Consider the following 19,484-nt stretch of genomic DNA (forward strand, 5'->3'; position numbering starts at 1 on the left):
TTTACTCATTTCTGGTTATTTTCTGCTAACATGTTATATAGTATTTTCTATCATGGGGAATTTAAACATCTGTCTTTGGGACAATCCAGAAGCATAGAATTATTTCAATAAAAAAATTAATATGATCATTCAGCATAAAATCTTGAATAATCAGTATTTTATTTCTGTATTTTTACTTACATATTAAAAATAAAATAAATTATTTTTATTAACTTTAAGTAGTTGTACAAACGACTTACCATTCAACAAAGCAATTTATGAATGCAAAATGTCTTAATCTAAGTCACCTTTTTCAACATTTTCACCCATCTCTCCCAACCCACCCTTCCCTCAATTTTCTCAAGAATGAAATTTTATTTGGCTCTATCTCAAGGGGAATTTCTTCAATACATATGAAGCTAATGATTACACACATTACTGAAAATAAATGAATACATAAAATATGCAGCTTATATCTAATTAAAAATTTATTTTGGGGTTGGAAAATTAGTAATTTTATGCTCTTAATGCAGTTGTAAACTAATGCAAGATTTCTTGGGATTAATTTGCATATCTTAACTATAGTCCTTTCTAAAATTTCCTATATTATTTAATTACAAATATACAGAAAAATAAATATATAGAATATATAGAATACAAATTATTTTTATAATTCTAAACTTATATTTAAGAATTCAAAATGTAAATAAAGAAATAATGGAAGTGATAAAAATTAGAAATAAAGAAAAATTTATATTAAGTCTATTCCTTGCAGCATTTATTTAACATAATTACATAAACAAGCCCAAATTCTCATTGTTAAAAAAATAAAAAATAAAAAAACAGGACTCCTCTTAACTGCTATTCTTTTAAATAACTATCAACCTCAGGAATTGGAAGACTATGCACAATTAAAATTTCACAATTAAAAATGTGATTGTTTACACTAAAACATTTTCACTCTGCAAAAATCTAAGCAGGCAAGTCAACACTATCAAAAATCGAATCTAATATATATATATAATATATGTAATACATATTATATAATATATATATTAAAATGAAGAGTTCCAGTCGGGCACTGGTGGCTCACATCTGTAATCCTAGCAACTCAGGATTGTATTGGAAGCCAGGTTGTGGAGGAAAGTCTGTGAGACTTTTATCTCCAATTAACTACCAAAACTCCAGAAGTGAAGCTGTAGCTCAAGTTTAAAGCACTAGAATTGCATCGGAGGAAAGGAGGGGCTCGGTACAACACCCAGGTCCTGAGTTCAAGCCCTAGGTCCAGCACAAAAAAAATTAGTTATGTACATATAACCATATAAATTGATGTTAATCTAAATATATTCCAAGATAATGGAAAGGACAGGTTTGGTTTTTTTGTTGTTGTTTTTGTTGTTGTTATTTTAATGCACTGTGTAACAGAACTTAACAATTCGTTTGTGTCTCCATCTTTTCCTCAATAGGCTGAGAAGACAGACAAGGTTTAATTACCAAAAGTGAGGTCATTTCCTATGTTAGCCACTTTGAGTATGAATATCCTGTCACTTGATATCTGTAGATCAAGGCTGGCACTCTGTCACAGCTCCATTTCTGGCTTTTTGTTGGGGATTAATTGGAGATTTGTTTCCTACCTGAGCTGGTCTTGAATATTGGTCTACAGAGCTCAGCCTCCTGATTAGCTAAGATTACAGACAGGAATCACCAGCATCTATCTGGCTTTCTTATACCCCTGGTAATTTATCTTTATCTTCAAAGCTGGATCCAGTTCGATCCGGCTGGATCCGTCTCAAATCGGCTTGATCCGGTTCGATCCTGCTCCATGTGGCTGGATCCGGCTCAAACCGGCTTGATCCGGTTCGATCCAGCTCGATCTGGCTGGATCCGGCTTAAACCGGCTGGATCCAGTTCAATCCGGCTCAAACCGGCTGGATCCGGTTCGATCCGGTTCAATCCGGCTGGATCCAGCTCAAACCGACTGGATCCAGTTTGATCCGGCTCTAACCGGTTTGATTAAGTTGAATCCAGATTGATCCGGCTCTAACAGGTTTGATCCGGCTCAAACCGGCTGGATCCGGTTCGATCCGGCTTGTTCCAGCTCTAACCGGTTTGATCCGGCTCGAACCGGCTGGATTCAATTCGATCCAGTTTGATCCGGTTCGATCCAGTTGGATCTGGCTGGATCCAGCTCTTTCCGGTTCAATCCAGTTCGATCCGGTTCTAACCGGTTTGATCCGGTTTGGTCCAGTTTGAGCCGGTTAGATCCGGCTGGATATGGTTTGATCCGGCTCTAACTGGTTTGATCCGGTTCGATCCGGCAGGATCCGGTTTCATCTGGTTCGATCGGGTTTGATCCGGTTCGATCTGGCTGGATCCGGTTTGATCCGGTTCGATCCGGATCTAACCAGTTTGATCCAGTTCGATTCGGCTGGATCTGATTCGATCCGGATCCCAGTGGGATCTGGGGAGAACCCATGTCAGTGTGTTCAGACTTAGTTTGGGTCAGCTGAAATTCAGTACAACTGAGACAAATGGGAAGTGGTAAGCCTTGTAGTTTGCCTCCATCTCTCTCACAAACAGAACTTAACAACTTGTTTGTGTCTCCATCTTTTCCTCAATAGGCTGAGAGGTTCTAACCGACGGGATCCAGTTTGATCCAGCTGAATCCGGCTCAAACTGGCTTGATTCGGTTCGAACCCCTAACCGGTTTGAACCGGTTCGAACCAATTTGATCCGGTTCTAACCAGTTTGATCCGGTTTGAACCAGTTCTATCCGGTTTGATCCAGTCTAACCGGTTTGATCCGGTTCTAACCGGTTTCATCCGGTTCTATCCGGTTCTAACCGGTTTGATACGGTTCTAACAGGTTTGAGTTGGTTCTAACCAACGGTTCTATCTGGTTCTAACCAGTTTGATCCAGTTTGAACCGGTTCAGGCCAGTTTGATACGGTTTAAACCGGTTCTAACTGTTTTCATCCGGTTCTAACCGGTTTGATCCGGTTTCAATCGGTTCTAACCGGTTTGATCCGGTTCAAGCCAATTTGATCCGGTTCTAACTGGTTTGAGCCGGTTATAGACGGTTTGATCCGGCTCTATGCGGTTCTAACCAGTTTGATCCGGTTTCATCCGGTTCTAACCGGTTTGATCCGGTTCTAACCGGTGTGATCCCGTTCTAACCGGTGTGATCCCGTTCTATCTGGTTCTAACAGGTTTGATCCGGTTTCATTCGTTTCTGTCCGGTTCTACCTGTTTCCATCCGGTTCGATCCGGTTTCATCCTGTTCTAACCGGTTTGAACCGGTTCTAATCGGTTTAATCTGGTTTTATCCGGTTCTAACCGGTTTGATCCGGTTCTGACCGGTTTGATCGAGTTCTGTTTGAGCCTGTTTCATCCGGTTCAATCCGGTTCTGGCCGGTTTGATCCGGTTCTAGCCAGTTTGATCCGGTTTGATCTGGTTCTATCCAGTTCTAACCAGTTTGATCCAGTTCTAGCCGGTTTGATTCGGTTCTATCCAGTTCTAACAGTTTGATCCCATTCTAACTGGTTTGATCCGGTTCTATCCAGTTCTCACCAGTTTGATCCGGTTCTAGCCAGTTTGATCCGATTCTAACCGGTTTGATCTGGTTCTATCCCGTTCTGACCAGTTTGATCCGGTTCTAACCGGTTTGAGTCGGTTCTAGCCGGTTTGAGCCGGTTTCATCCGGTTCTAACCGGTTTGATCTGGTTTGAACCGGTTCCAACCGGTTTAATCAGATTCTAACCTGTTTGATCCGATTCTAACCGGTTTAATCCGATTCTAACCGGTTTGACAAAGGGTGAACCAATGCAACAGCAATACTGACAAGACACCATGTTGGAAGTGAACTTTACAACTTGGGCAGGGAGGAGTCAGGAAGGGGAAAGGGAAAGTGGGAGAAAAAGTAGAGAGGGGTACCAATGTTCAACAAGAAATGTACTCATTGCTTTACTCATGTAGCTGTAACCCCTCTATATAACACTGTTACAATAAAATTAAAATAAAGAAAAAAAGGTTAATAAAGAACATTTTATTACAATGTATATTTTTAAAGTTCCAAAATTTCTTAATTTTACCTAATATGGCAAATTTCATCCAGTTCACTGTTTTCATCCTCTAATTGAGATTTCACTTCTTCTATCTCTAATAGCTCTTCCTGTGGTCTTCTGATCTTATGTTCCATTATTTTAACTTTTCTTGAAAGCAATGCACATCTACTAATTTTACATTGGATTAGTCTGTCACATGAGTAAAGCAAATCCACAAGATTGGGTGAGTCACCAGCATCTGTATCCAGGAAGTAAAACATTGTCAGAATGTTCATGGTGTCTTTTGAAGAAAAGAAAATTTTTAAGAAACAATGATTTCATGTGACTTCCTGAAATAATGTAACCATTTGTCTGATGTTTATTGTAGTGACCTCAAGTGTTAAGAATATACACCTAAAGGCCATGTGGGAAGCATTTTCCAGGAAGCAGTCCCCTGTACCAGTAAGTTCACTATTGCGGTAAAAAGTGGTTTGCCACTTATTTGGACCACTTATTAAACATTTCTAATGTAATAACTTTTTATCAGGAGGCTTCTAGTCAACAGTAGCCTATTAGTAGATAAGGTTTTGGGGAAGTAAACAATACATGCAAATATATCTGAAAATTCAAATAAAAGACATATTGTTAGGTTTGTCAGATTAGACAAAAAAACTAAATGTATGCAACTAAAACAATACTGTTTAAAAGACTAGGCATATGCCTATAACCTCAGTGTTCAGGAGACTGAGAATTGAGGATCTGAGTTTTAAGGCACTCCAGGACTTGAAAGTCTATGAGATTCCTATCTCCGGAAACCATCAAAAATCTGGAAATGGAGCTGTGGCTCAGGTGCTAGCCTTGAGCAAAACAGCTAAGAGACAGACCTACGCCTTGAATTCAAGCTCCATAATAAAAAAAATTAAATTTAAATTTAAAAAATTAAAATGGACCCATTAGATGAAAAAAATCACATTTGAAAACTTGATGAAACAAGGTTGAGTAACAACCTCAATATTCTTACTAAAGTAGATTCCATAGGAAAAAATACTTCCAGCAACAGTCATTTCATTATCATAAAAGGCTTAATTCATCACATTGATGTCTGTGATAGATGAGGGAAAAAAAAAGTAATCAAAGATGTAAATAAATGGTCATGGATTGAGTTCTTTCAAGAAGCTCTGCTATCACTTTTCACTTTTGCTAGCTAAATGAAGGAAGGTTTTGTCTATGCAGTCCTATTTTTACATACTGTCTTTTGTCTTGCATGAATGAGGAATTTCTCCATAAGTCAGTCTTACCTGTCCCACTAGAAATCTCATTCTCTGGGCAAGGAGTACAAGGAAAGTAACAGGAACTCTTTCCCTCCTGAGGGGATTTCCTGAATCCAGGACCACAACTCTCACTGACTGAGGAGTCTGAGAAAAGTCAGATATTTGTTGTTAACTGCTGTATTGCCCTACTCCTCCTCTTTTTAAAAAGTATTTGGAAAACTGGATCATTAAGAATCACACGCACACACACACACAAAATGTACTCTCACATCTAATCAATTTATAGGATTTTTCAGTGTATATATGACAGGACCCACCTGCACATATCACTACTCCCCACATCATTGTGCTATTACAAGCTAGCTGCATGTATAAGAGGAAGGGCCTAGTAGTGGTAGAAACTTAGATAAGTAGAAGCATTGTACAATTGTATATGAATTATACTGTACATAAATTATTCATGTTACTTTACATTATCTCTCCAACTTACCTGTGAAATGGTGGAAATCAGAGAAGAAAAAATCCTCACATGAGCTTTAAAAGCATGAACTAAAGCACAGAAATCATTTGTGGTCGCTATCCATATCTCAGGGTTAGCATATGTGTTTCTATGCTCTGCCATTACCACAAGATGAGTTCCATGTGTTCAATGTTGCACAGTTTCACCACAGACCCAGAGGTATCAAGACAAAAGACTGTTGTACTCATGCAACACCCAAAATGATCTTTTTATTTTTATAATGATTCTGCTATGTATTTCAGAATACTAGAAAGCTCACTAACAAACATGTAATTTATTTTATATGAGAAATGAATGTTTGCAAATATATTAGTAAATACATATGACTCCTTTACTGTTCAAAACAAAAAGGATTAATTCATCTAAGGGCAATTATTGATTATGAGTCAAATAATAACCTCAAAATGCAAGTAGAAAACTGATTACACTCTCAAAGAAGTAAAACAATTCACCAGTGTTATTTCAGATTCTAGAAACTCAAAATATAATACACAAATAATTATTAACTATACAGCATCATAAGAAATGTAATAGTCAATCATAACCATGCATCTTAACAAATTAGTATATATTTAAAACCATGTATTACATTTTTCATTTTCTTATTTCATTATCTTTAATATATCTTATTAAGGATTTAGTTATAATAACTAAATCCATTTGAAATATTTTCTCTAGTCATGACAACCAAATAAAAAATCAGTGCAAAATAACTCTGGAAAGCACTAAAATTTTTGAATAGTATGTAGCATATATCTAAATAACTTTGAGTCACAAAGACAACTAAAAAGAGAAACATTTTTGAGCTGAATGTACAAAAACATAAAAAAACAGAATTTATGGAATGTCATATGATCTCTGCAGCAGTATAAAGAAAAATTTCTAGCACTGAGTGACAATTTCTGTAACTTATTAACATGCATAATAATGCAAGATGAGTTTCACCATAATACTTCCATTAATGTACACAGTGTACTTTCAATTGGCATCCAGAATGTATTTTGAAACACTTGAAACTTAAATAGAAAATTACTAATTTTTAAATGGGCAAACAGAAATGAAAATTTTTATTCACCAAAGAAGCCATGATAATGAAAAAATAAGAATATAAGATGCTCAACATTTTTAGCCATTAAGACCAGATAGAAGCTGGGAACCAGGCCGTAATTCTAGCTATTCAGGAGACTGATACCTGAGGGTCATGATTCAAAGCCAGCAGTCCAGGAAACTTCTTATATCCAATTAACTTCCAACGTTTGGAAGTGGAGCTGTGGCTCAAGTGGTAGAATGCAAGCCTTGAGCAAAAAAGCTCAGAAGCAGAGCTCAGGCCAGCAATTCAAACCCCAGGACCAGCATACACACAAAAAAGGAAGGGAGGGGAGGAGAGAAGAGGAGAAAAAGAAAGAAGAGGAGAAAAAAAAAGAAAGCAAAAAAGAAAGTAAAAAAACAATACTGAGATGCTCAATAGCATCCATTAGAGATGTCATTCTGAATGAGTCCAAAAGCTGAGAAAATAATAGCAAATACTGACAATGTAATTGCATCAAATCAAAAAGTTTCTCTACATATAAATGAACACATATAAGAGTGAAGAGATGGCAGAATGAATGGGAGAAATTACTTGTAAACTATCCATTGACAATCAATGAATTTTCCCAGACTATATGAACAACTCAAAATTAAACATCGTAAAGCAACTAATCCAATCAATCCAATCAATAATCCAATCAAATAATCCAATCCAAAATAAGGTTGGGTACAGTAGCTCTCACCAATAAATCATAGCTAGCTACTCAAAATGAAGCCAGCTCAAAGAAATTTTGTCAAGATCCCCACAGCTAGGCTTGTGATGTATGACTGTGATTCTTTTTACAAAAAGAGGAGGCAGGAAGATATAATCCCAGACTTTAGCCCATCCCAGCAAAAAAAAACCCTCTCTATCCAAATAATATTTATAATAATATTGATAATAGTAACAAAATATGTATGAAAATTGGACTGGCAGACATGGTTCAAGTGGTAAACACCTGCCAGTTAGCAAGATATCCAGAGTTCTAATCCTAGTACAGAAAAAAATCAGTAATTGAGCCAACTAAGTCAAATGCTTTGAAGAGACTGTTGTCAAAATGTATAAATCCCAGTAAATACATGAAAATATGCTCTACCTCATGTGGCATCAGGAAAACGATTACAAAACTACACTAAAATTTCATCTTTCCATTTTAAGAATGGTTATCATTAAGGAAACAACAAATCCTGGCAAGGATGCAAGAGAAAGCAACACTCACAAGCTACTAGTGAGAATGAAATTTTACCTAGTTATGATGAAAATTATTAGAGAGATTTCTGAAAAACACATGAAAGTAGAAAGGATACTACCTGAGAAGATAAAGAGGTATAGTTTAAGAGTAAAGGAATACAAGAAAAGATCATGAGTGGTCAATATATTGAAAATACATTCTATACATATATAAAAATATCAAGAAGAAATCTATTAAAATATATCAAGGTAACAGTATTATTATTACCTCTTAAATAAAGAACTTATATGAAATTAATTTAATTATGTACATAGGCAAGCAAATAGTGAAAGGATTAAAAATTTATCTTCTTTTAGTGACACAATCAAATTGTCTCATATGTAAAAATATGGGAAACTATTTAGTTTCTAACTGAAATGTGCTTATTTTAAAAGTAGAAAAATTATTTTTATCACAAAGACCAATTAGTTGTAAGTTTTATGATAACATCCAAAAACTGAATAAACCATTAAGCACAATTTTTACATAATACAAAATTACTACATATGCATAATATACTTTACTTTATACTTTTTTGGGTTTTTTAAAATAAGTAGTGGAGCATGAATTCAGGGCCTAAGCCCTTTTGCTCAAGGCTAGCACACTACCACTTTGAACCACAGTGCAACTTCAAGTTTTCTGGTAGTTAATTGGAGACAAGACTCTCATGGACTCTTCTGCTCATGCTGACTTTGAACTATGATCTTCAGATCTCATCTCCTTGATAAGCTCAGATTATAGGAATAAGCCATCAGTGCCAAGCTTATTTTTATATTTTAACCATTACCTGAGCTTGACCTCAGGAAGAAGCCTGGTGCTTACAGATATGATGCTCTACCATTTGAATATGCCTCTGATTGGATTTGCTAGTTGTTTAGAGATGGAATATTTAAGACTTTTCTACCAAGTTTGGCTTAATACCATGATATTCTGCCTCTGCCTCCAGAGTATCTAGTATTACTGGCATGAGCCATCGGTGCCTGCTTTCTTTGCTCTTTTTGAATTAAAACTCTCATTCTTACTTTCTTCCGTAAGGTTGGACAATCTACAGAAATTCAGTAACAACAATCTTACCAGGATTGTTGCGTGGGATACATCTAAGAATCTTTTCTTCATATTTGGAAAGTGTTCTCTTAATGCTATGAATTTTAAAAAGTGACAAAATTAATATTTTGATATTGATATGAAAAACAATTACCAAATAATTTAATTCTTGAACATTTAAGACAATCTAAGCATTACTTCGGTATTTATTCCATATGCTTCAAAATTGACCTGAAAAAATTTTTACAAAACCTGTAATAAAAGAAGACAAAAGACAAAATAAAGAACAAAGGAGGAATCAATGCAACAGTGATACAGACAATATGCTGGAAATGAACTGTACAACTAGGAGGAGGTATGAGGATAGGGAAAGTGGGAGAAAAACGAGAAAGGGGGTAACAAGTTCAACAAGAATTGTAACCCCTCTGTGCATCACCTTGATAATAAAATGAAGTTTTTTAAAAAAGGTGAAATAAAGGTGAAATGATCCAGAAGAGAAGACAACAAAACTCAGAGGTAGAAATACCCATACTCAAAAGATACTCTGTTTTCTTTGTCGCTGTTATTTTTAATGTACTATGTGATTTTTTTGTTTCTCTTGTATGTTCTTCCCCCATGATAAAACCCCTGTTGTCACTGTATTTGATTCCCCGTGCCCTGCATCTTGTATATATATTTTTGTAATTGGGGGAGGGGAAGGGAAATAACAAAATATTGAAAGAAGGATACAGGTTGATCCATTGTAACAATGAAATGTTTAAGACACTATGTTGAAAACAAACTTTACAGCTTGTAGGGGAAGGAATTGGGGAGGTTGGGAGGGAAGGGATTGTAGGGAAAAACCAAAGGAGGTTGTAACAATGCTCCAAAGGAAATGAACTAAACCTCACTGTAACTGTAACTACTCTGTAGAGTATCTTTACAATAAACATATTTTAAAAATAAATGAAAATTTAAAAATTAAAAAAATAAATTAATATAATCTGAATATTCCCCTATTAACTAAATTGAAATGATAGTTAAAACATTCAAAAAAGGATAGTCTTTTTTTTTTCTTTTTTTTTAATTGTGAAAATACCGTATAGAGGGGTTACAATTACATGGGCAAGATAACGAGTACATTTCTTATCAAGCATTGTTGCCTCCTCCTTTGTTTCCCCTTCCCATCCTTTCCCATCTCCCATCCCTCCACCCTCCACCCCCACCCCCCAACCCCGGGCCAAAGTTGTAAAATTCCTTTTTCGACATAACAACTTGTACATTTCATTGTTGCAATGGGTCCACATGTATCCCTATTTAAACGATGTGTTTTTTCCCTTCCCCTCCACAAATTATACCAACATCAAATACAGTGAAAGCAGGGGCTTCACGGTGGGGGAGGGACATACAAAGAACAAAGAAATCATCTTATAAATATGTTAGAAACAATCACATGAAAGAAAAAACATTTGAATATCTTGGGGTTCATTTCACCTAACATCAACTTATCTGAAAGATATTCTTTCTCTATAATAAATACTTTGTTCTTGAAAAATTCTCCTATGTTAAGCTAAAAAATCTTCTAAACATTAAGGATATTATATCTTTAGCTCACATATTGTTATGAAGGCTAAACAATATAAGGTAAAAAATATGCACAGGAAAATGGAAAAGAATAAATTTAAGATTAATTATATTAATATTCATTATAATTAATAATATTACTTAATATAGTAAAGATTAATTCACATGTTGTTGGTAGGTCTTAAGACTGAAATATTGGATTTATCAAAAAATTTGAATCCTAACTTTGGCTACTCATATTTGTAATTTACAATCTTACAAAGCACATCATATCAGCTATTTTAATAATTTTGATACTCTATAAGTATATATAATTTTTTGGGGGGGGGTCTGTCGTGGGGCTTGAACTCTGGGCCTGGGCACTGTCCCTCAGCTCTTCAGCTGAAGGCTAGCGCTCTACCACTTGAGCCACAGCACCACTTCCAGTTTCGTGGTGGTTTATTGGAGATAAGAGTCTGGAGGTTTTTCCTGCCCCAGCTGGCTTTGAACCATCATCCTCAGTTTTCAGTCTCCTGAGTAGCTAAGATTACAAGCATGAGCAACCAGTGCCCGGCTATAATTTTTATTAATGTATTAGCTCCTTAAATAAACTAATTGTCCTAAATTAATAAACTAATAAATCACAGAAAGGGTAAAAAATTAATAACACTCAGGATTAACAGATCACTAATAGAATGGTACTTGGTCTCCAACTGATTTGGAAGACAAAAATCTCTTAATGCATAAATAGACATTATCCATTGTTACAGTAGACACATCAACAAGAGCAGGAAAGAGGATGGGCCTTCAATCTGTCTCCAAAACTGGGACCTTCCAAATATAAGCAACACCCATTTTAGGGCTGAGCTAGTGTATATTTAAAATGAAAAACTCAGATGATCACTATACGACCTTCCAGGAGTGGTTCCAGACCAAGAAAAACAAAAGTGATTCACCATGCACCTCTCCTCATTCTCCTCAAGAGCACAAAACCTGGTGGCTTAAATATGCTCTGGCTCATTAGAAATAAAGACAGACCTAAAGTTTTACTAACAGATTTCTTACTACTTCAACAAAAGACACATACTGTAAGTAGTGTTTATCTCTTACCTGATTGCTTCTCATTTCTTGAGCAACATCCTGTCACTTCTATATGAAGCCTCTTTCTCTCCTGTACTTCTCCTTTCCTGCTTAATTTATTTTCCATCAACCTATACCAACCTCTGAACCAAACAAGGCTATTACAAAGCCATCACACTCACCAAACACTTCCCACCAAAAATGGTACAACTGGACTAAGCTCATTAAATCCAACCAATCTACTTTAGATTCAGAATTTTCTCACAATAGCTCCTGTTGAAGAAAGAATTTGAAAATATTTTTCAACTGAGGCAGAATCTCAAGCAACTTGGGATTTTATTATTATTGAAACAAATCACTAAAAAGGGAAAAATGAAAGTTGATAAGAACTAGGAGAAGGGTGACATGGGATTTCTCACAGCCTAGGTGAAGGGGCTACACAGGATATCAAGAGATCTTTCAGCATATACCTGGAAGCAGAGAAGGGAAACTATAGCAGAGAGAAAATGTTTCACACCTGTAATCCTAGCTATTCAGGAATCTGATATTTAAGGGTCAGATTTCAAAACCAGCCCAAGCAGAGAATTTGAGATTCTAATTAAGTAACAAAATACTAGACTGGAAGTTTGACTCAAGTGTACAGTGTCAGCATGTGGGGGAAAACAGAGCAAGCTTGTGAGGTCCTGTATTCCAGCTTAGTACTTACACTACCACTCTCAAAATAAAGATAAAGTAGAATAAGTGGAGTCTGGCACCAATAGCTCATGACTGTATTCCTAGCCACTCAGGAGGCTGTGATCTGAGGTTCATGTTTCGAAACTAGCCCAAGTAGGAAAATCCGTAAGACTCTTATCTCCAATTAACCACCAGAAAACTGGAAGTGGAGCTGTAGCTCAAAGTGATAAAGTGCTAGCCTTGAGCAAAAGCAGCTCAGAGACAGCACCCAAGTCCCAGAATCGTCAAAAATAAAATAAAAGAATAAAAGGAAGACTAATACAGGAAAAGGAAAGTGAAGACCAAGAGGAGGAAGAGGAGAAAGAAGAGGAGATTATAATCCCTTCCTGAATCATTACTGGAAATTATCTCATAGGTTAAAATAATCCTAACTCAAATTACTGTCAGAAACGACAAAGACTTCAAAGGGTAACATGATATGAAGGTATAAGCTCACTTGTGTACTCCACAAGAAAAGCTTCCAATACAGAAGTTTCTAATACACAAGAAAACTCAGTTTAGCAACAATAAATCTTGAAAAAGCTGGGAAGCCAAGATGGTAAAGCAGATTTACTGCTTTTGGAATTATGGCTGAGCAAAATTTCACATGTATATGTGAACTAAAACTTAGCAGCATTTTGTGCTTAATAAATTTTTATTATATTTTAGTAGGGGTTACCATTCAACATATCATTTTATAAGTATGATGCATCTTGATCAATAACACCCATTTCATCATTCTGCCCCACCCATCTCAACCCAACCCCTTCTCTCTTGGCAAAGGCAGAAACCTTCTGAATAAATTTCCACAGGCTAAGAAAATACAAATCAAATTTTCAAGTAGAGTTGTATCAAACTAAGAAGTTACTGAATGGAAAAGGATATAACTAACAAACTAAAAAGCCTATGGAATGGGAATTTATTTGCCAGGTAGACACCATGCAATGGATTAATGTCCAGAATATACAAAGGGCTCAAGGAAATAAACTCTCAAGTAATCAACAAACTAGTTAATGGAAAATGAAACAGATATTTTAGGAGAAGTAAAATTAATCAATAGACACATGAAGAAATGCTAAACATCTTCAGCCATAAAGGAAATGTAAATTAAAACAACAGTGAGATTCTATCTTACCCCAGTTAGAATGGCCATCATCAAAAATACAAACAAGAGATTCTGGTGCAGAAGTGGATTTTTTTTTATGTGAGACTTCATTGATGTGCTCATTGCCAGATATATACTCATCTTTTTATTATTAGACCTTATCTTTCAATGTGTGCATACTTAATTCAGAAATTGATTACTCAGTTCACAAACTCTCATCCTTAATTCCATTAATAGTAGTATTCTTAAACTTATAAAATTTTTAAGTGTTTCAGTTTTTAATTTTTAATTGTTATTTTTTCCTTGTTTCTTTCTTTTCTCCTTTCCTTCCATCTGTTTCCTCTCTCTGAATTTAGGTCTTGGTTAAAATTCTTCTCTTCTTTTCCCTCCCCACATTCCTCTAATCTTATTTTTTCCCCACAATTCTCCTTAAGCCTATTAAATTTTGGTCAGCTGACTCCTGTTTGACATTTTTAGTCCATTCATCCATAGTCGGTTGTTGTTGAACTAGATTGTATCTGTTGAACTAGATTGTATCTGTGCTCATTTTGACTGCGTCAAACAATCTGTACAACTGCAGGGTTCAAGTTGATGCTTGCCTTCAAATAGTGATCTACCGCAAAATTGGTTGGGATTTCATACCAAATGAGCAGAACAAGCCAGAGAAACACAAGAAAAATGGCAAATCAAGTTATCTCAACTCCCACTCGTGATAATCAAGTGACAGAGCAGCTAATGAATAATCCAGAGGAGAGTTCCTAAAATGCTCTACAAACACTACTAGTAAACATGCTGAATGAAATGATTGAAAGCCTGCAAAGGACTCTGTGTGAGTGTGATAGGGAAAACCATGAGCAGGATAGGGAAAAGCATGAGAGTGATGAGTCTAACCAAAGATTAATACAGTAATTTCGTGAACATAAGGAAGCTAATCAACGATAAATACAGGAATTGCATGAGCAGACTAAGAATAGACAAAGATTGATACAGGAATTTCGTGAGCATGAGAAAGCTAATCAAAGATTAATAGAGGAATTGCATGAGTGAGATGAGAATAAACAAAGATTAATGGAACCATTCATGGAATCTACAAAGAGAAAGCTAGAGGAATCCTGGGAGGACACAAAGGACACAAAAATGCTGAATAGAGCCTATCAGAAGGAAAGGGAGTCCAATGAAACCAAAACTAACCAACTAAAGGATTTGAGAATGAACACTGAACACCAAATTAAGGAAGTAAAGAAGTCCATTCAAGATCTAAAACATGAAGTGGTGCTGTGGCTCAAGTGGTAGAGTGCTTGCTTGTCTTGAGCTGAAGAGCTCAAGGGCAGTGCCCAGGCCCAGAGTTCAAGCTCCATGACTGACAAAAAAAAAGATCTAAAACAAAGCTCCAACAAACAATTTGAAGGCATCAAAGCTGACCAATTAGAAGGACAAGAAATAAAAAACAAAGTACAAAGTCTTGACAGTAGGTTAGACCATGCAGAAGATCGAATCTCTGGGACTGAAGACAGCCTAGACATTATAGAGAAAGAAAAGACAACTATTGAAGACAAATCCAAGAATTATAGATTTATTCCATATTTAAAAGACACCATCAGAAGACTTAATCTGAGGATAATGGGTATGAAGGAGGATTTAGAGACAGGAGTTAATGGTCTAGGAAATTTATTTAACAGGATCCTAGCAGAGAATTTCCCAAACATACAAAAAGATAGGCTTATTCAGATATCAGAAGCTTTTAGAACCTCAAATAGATCAGACCAGAACAAGACATCCTACTGTCACATTATAATCCCCACAGCTTCAATTCAGACAAAGGAAAGGATCCTAAAAGCTGTCAAGGAGAAAAGATCAATCACCTATAAAGGAAAACCAATTACAATAACTTCCGATTTCTCAGCAGAGACAATTAATCAAGAAGAGCCTAGAATGATGCATGCCATCCCCTAAAGACAAACAACTATCAACCAAGAATACTGACCCAGAAAAACTCTCCTTCAAAAAACTCTCCTTCCAAAACAAAGAAACAGGGAATCCAAGAATTATAGGAAGACCCCAGTTGGCACAGCCCCCAAGAAAGTGGATACCATAGCAGGACATACCAAATACCTTTCGGTCCTAACTCTCAATATTAATGGACTTAACTCTCCAATAGTTGAATCAAAAAGAAAGATCCTTCTATCTGTTGCCTTCAAGAGACACACATTGCCCACAAAAACAAACATTCTGAAAGTGAAAGTCTGGAATAAAATCTACCAAGCAAATGACCCCCATAAACAGGCAGGAGTTGCAATCCTAATATCAGATACAATAGACTTCAAATTAAAATTAGAGAAAAGAGATAAAGAAGGTCACTACATACTAATTAAGGGATCTCTAATTCAGGAGGATGTTACAATTCTGAATATATATTCAGAATATATTCTGAATATATATTCTCAAAATTTAAATCCCCCAACAACAAATCCTCAAAAAAACAACTGCCCTATAAATAAGTGGGATAAAGTCTTAAAGTTAGACTTCTCTGAAGAGGAAATAAGAATGGTCAATATACACATGAAGAAATGTTCAACTTCTGTAGCCATGCAAATCAAAACATTAAGTTTCCACCTAACCCAGTTTGAATGGCCATAATCAAAAAAATCTAATAACCAGAGATTCTGGAGGGGATGTGGTCAAATGGGAACAATACTGAATTGTTGGTGAGAATGTAAACTTGTCCAACCACTTTGGAAAGCAGTATGAAGTTTCCTCAAAAGACTCCACATAGAGCTCCCTTATGACCCAGTAATCCCACTCTTGGACTTTTAACCAAATGCTCTCAAACAAGACCATACTAAAGCTACCAGCACAACTATGTTTATCGCAGCATTATTCACCATAGTAAAGATAAGGAACCAACCCAGATGTCCCATAGTAGATGAATGGATCAAAAAATTGTGGCATATATATGCAATGGAATTTCATCAGAAAGAATAACATTGCCTCATTTGTTAGGAAATGGAAAGACTTGAAAAAAATTATATTAAGTGAATTAAGCCAGATTGAAAGAAACATAGGTCCTATGGTTTCCCTTATTTGCAATAACTAGTATATGTCTAGGACAAGCAGAAAAGATCAAAAGCTATGTACATATGACCATATAAGAAGATACTATTCGAAATGAACCCCAAGATAGGGACACAAGTGGTTTTTCTTGCTTGCTATTGTTTTTCACGTATTTATGGTGTACTGTGTAATCTTTTTGTTCCTCTTTTATGTTCTTCCCTCACAGTATAACCCCTGTTTTCACTGTATTTGATTCTGGTGCCCCATATCTTATATATACTTTTTTCTAATTTGGGGAGGGGAAGGGAAATAACAAAATGCTGAAATAAGGATACAGGTTGACCCATTGTAACAATGAGATGTACAAGACACTATGTTGAAAACAAACTTTACAACTTCCAGGCGGAGTAGAGGGAAGAGTTGGGGAGGTTAGGAGAGAAGGGATAGTAGGGGAAAAACAAAGGAGGAGGTAACAATACTTGATAGGAAATGTACTCATTACCTTACCTATGTAACTGTAACCCCTCTGTACAGTATTTTTCAGTAAAAAAAATACATATATATATAAATATGATGTTATTTATAATGCAGGCTTAATTATTTAAATTGATATAAAATGTAGACTGCTGGGATCAAGGATAAAGTCTTAAATTTCCTAAATCATTAGTATAAAACTTTACTAGTACACACGAACCCAGAGATACATCTCTTATACTGTCAAAGTTAACCTGGGATAAAAATTCTACATACATTGCTCCATGTACCTATTCTAGTCTTTTTTGGTTTCTGGCCAATAACATTCGATACTATTCCAGAACTACCTTAACTAAACTATGGCATATCAGTGGATAAATACGTGATACCTGTAATTATTTTGAACCTCAATTTAAAGTATATTAGTATTTTAATGCAAACACTTACACTTCACAATGGCCATAAAGAGCATAAGATGATGCAGACCATCCAAAAGCATCTTTTAAAAAGACATCAACGCCTTGCTGAAGAAGAAACTTGACCATATGTTTTGATTCACATTGGACAGCATACATGAGGGTTGATCTAAAATAACAGGAGGTAAAATTTAACCTTCAGGTACTTTCAATGCACTTATTTAGTACACTATTGAGTATGCTTAATAAATTCAATATCATGCCTGTGTGTAAAATTGATCATTTACATATGCCAGCAACTGCAGCATCTTACATGTCAAGTATTCACCTTTGTCAGTTATCTCCAAAGCTAAATGGAGAAAACAATCGGATCTCTTGTGCCACTGGGGTATTACCTAGTGGATTTCCTAATTTGATGTGCTTTGATAGAAAATAAATTCTAGGGTCACGTGTCTAATGCAGGTAAAGATCTAAATGAGTAGTTTGTCCTCTGCTAATTCCCTCATCTTATGTAAAGTAGGTAAAAGTTGAATAAGTAAAAGCTATTGGAATGATTAATAAAATTATTCCTATGAAAATAATTCTAAGAATGTGGTAGTCAAAAGTCTAAATTGTATACATATGACTTACAGTCTCAAATCAGGGATATTATACTTCCTATCCTATTAAAAATTATTTGCTAATAAGTGTTTTTAAGTTCCTGGAAATTCAGGAGTGAAACCCAGTACTGTGTGAAACTATAATCTTCTTTTTATAACCCACCTAGGACTGATGTTCATGAAAGGAAAGGTTTATCAAATTAAATATGTTGTTTCCTCAGTATATAGCAATTAAACCTATAAAAAAAAAAACCATGGCTTGAAGATACAGTGCTCTACAAAATGCTCCTATGGACATTCAAGTACTAACCTGAGTGTATTAACTTCATTGATTGGTTAATTTAGTGGATAGTTTTAGATGAGCCAGCTGTTGGGAAGTAGACTTAGTTAAAGGAAGTTGTCATTGGAGGGGGACTGTGCTAAGACTCTTCCTCCACTTTTCTGTTGCCTGACGTCCAGGAGAGGAGCACCTTCCTCTCTTCCTCTACCACATGTTCCTCCTGAGCATTCTACATCACCCCAGGCCCAGGGAAAACAAACCAGACAACCTCTGAATACATGAGTCCTCCTCAAATTGTTTTCCTCAGACACTGTTATTCACAAAACAAACAATATAAATAAAGGGGAAATCTCTGAAGTAGCAGTTAATAGTTACTTTGGGAAAAGCTAATATTAATATTCTTCAAAGAAAGCAATTGCTCTCAAGTGAAGAATCTTCAAAGTGATAAAATGACTTCTAACACATATTTTTTGCTTAATACAGTATACCTTAAAGAAGTATAACAAAAGCTTGGTGCCAGTGGCTCACACCTGTAATCCTAGCTACTCAGGAGGCTGAGATCTGAGGATCAAAGTTCAAAGCTAGCCCAGACAAGAAACTCCGTGAGACTCTTATCTCCAATAAACCACCAGAAAACTGGAAGTGGCACTGTCGCTCAAGTGGCAGAGTGCTTGCCTTGAGCTGAAGAGCTGAGGGACAGCCCAAGCCCAGAGTTCAAGCCCCACAACTGACCCCTCCTCCCCGCAAAAAGTATAAAACGACAAATAAAGACAAGCACTGTGACCCAGGCCTGTAATCCTAGCTATTTTGCAGACTGAGATCTAAGACTTGCAATCCAAGATCAACCTGGCCACAAAAGTCACTTTAACACATATTTCCAATTAACCACCAAAAAGATGGAAGTGGAACTGTGACTTAAATGGCAGAGCACCATCCTTGAGGAGATAAAAGCTCAAAGGCACATCCAGGCCCTGTGTCAAGCTCAAGGTCCAGCAGGACAAAAAAATGAAAAGTGACAATACTATAAAATGGTTATGAATTTCATATTTCCTCAAAACTTAAAACT

The 19,484-nt window shown here is 35.9% G+C and overlaps 1 protein-coding gene across 1 annotated transcript in view; it reads right to left on the minus strand.

Moving 5' to 3' along the window:
* Potea (POTE ankyrin domain family member A) overlaps positions 1-19,484 on the minus strand; it is a 35,840-nt gene that overhangs the window by 988 nt on the left and 15,368 nt on the right. The window contains exons 6-9 of the mRNA XM_042685904.1: positions 17,571-17,708; positions 9,188-9,252; positions 5,321-5,437; positions 4,071-4,281 (exon numbers count right to left, since the gene is read on the minus strand). Coding sequence (XP_042541838.1) covers positions 4,071-4,281; positions 5,321-5,437; positions 9,188-9,252; positions 17,571-17,708 — 531 coding nt within the window. The remainder of the gene's footprint in view (positions 1-4,070; positions 4,282-5,320; positions 5,438-9,187; positions 9,253-17,570; positions 17,709-19,484) is intronic.

This window comes from Dipodomys spectabilis, unplaced genomic scaffold (genome assembly GCF_019054845.1).
Source record: "Dipodomys spectabilis isolate Male_0828 unplaced genomic scaffold, ASM1905484v1 ptg000096l, whole genome shotgun sequence".
NCBI lineage: Eukaryota > Metazoa > Chordata > Mammalia > Rodentia > Heteromyidae > Dipodomys > Dipodomys spectabilis.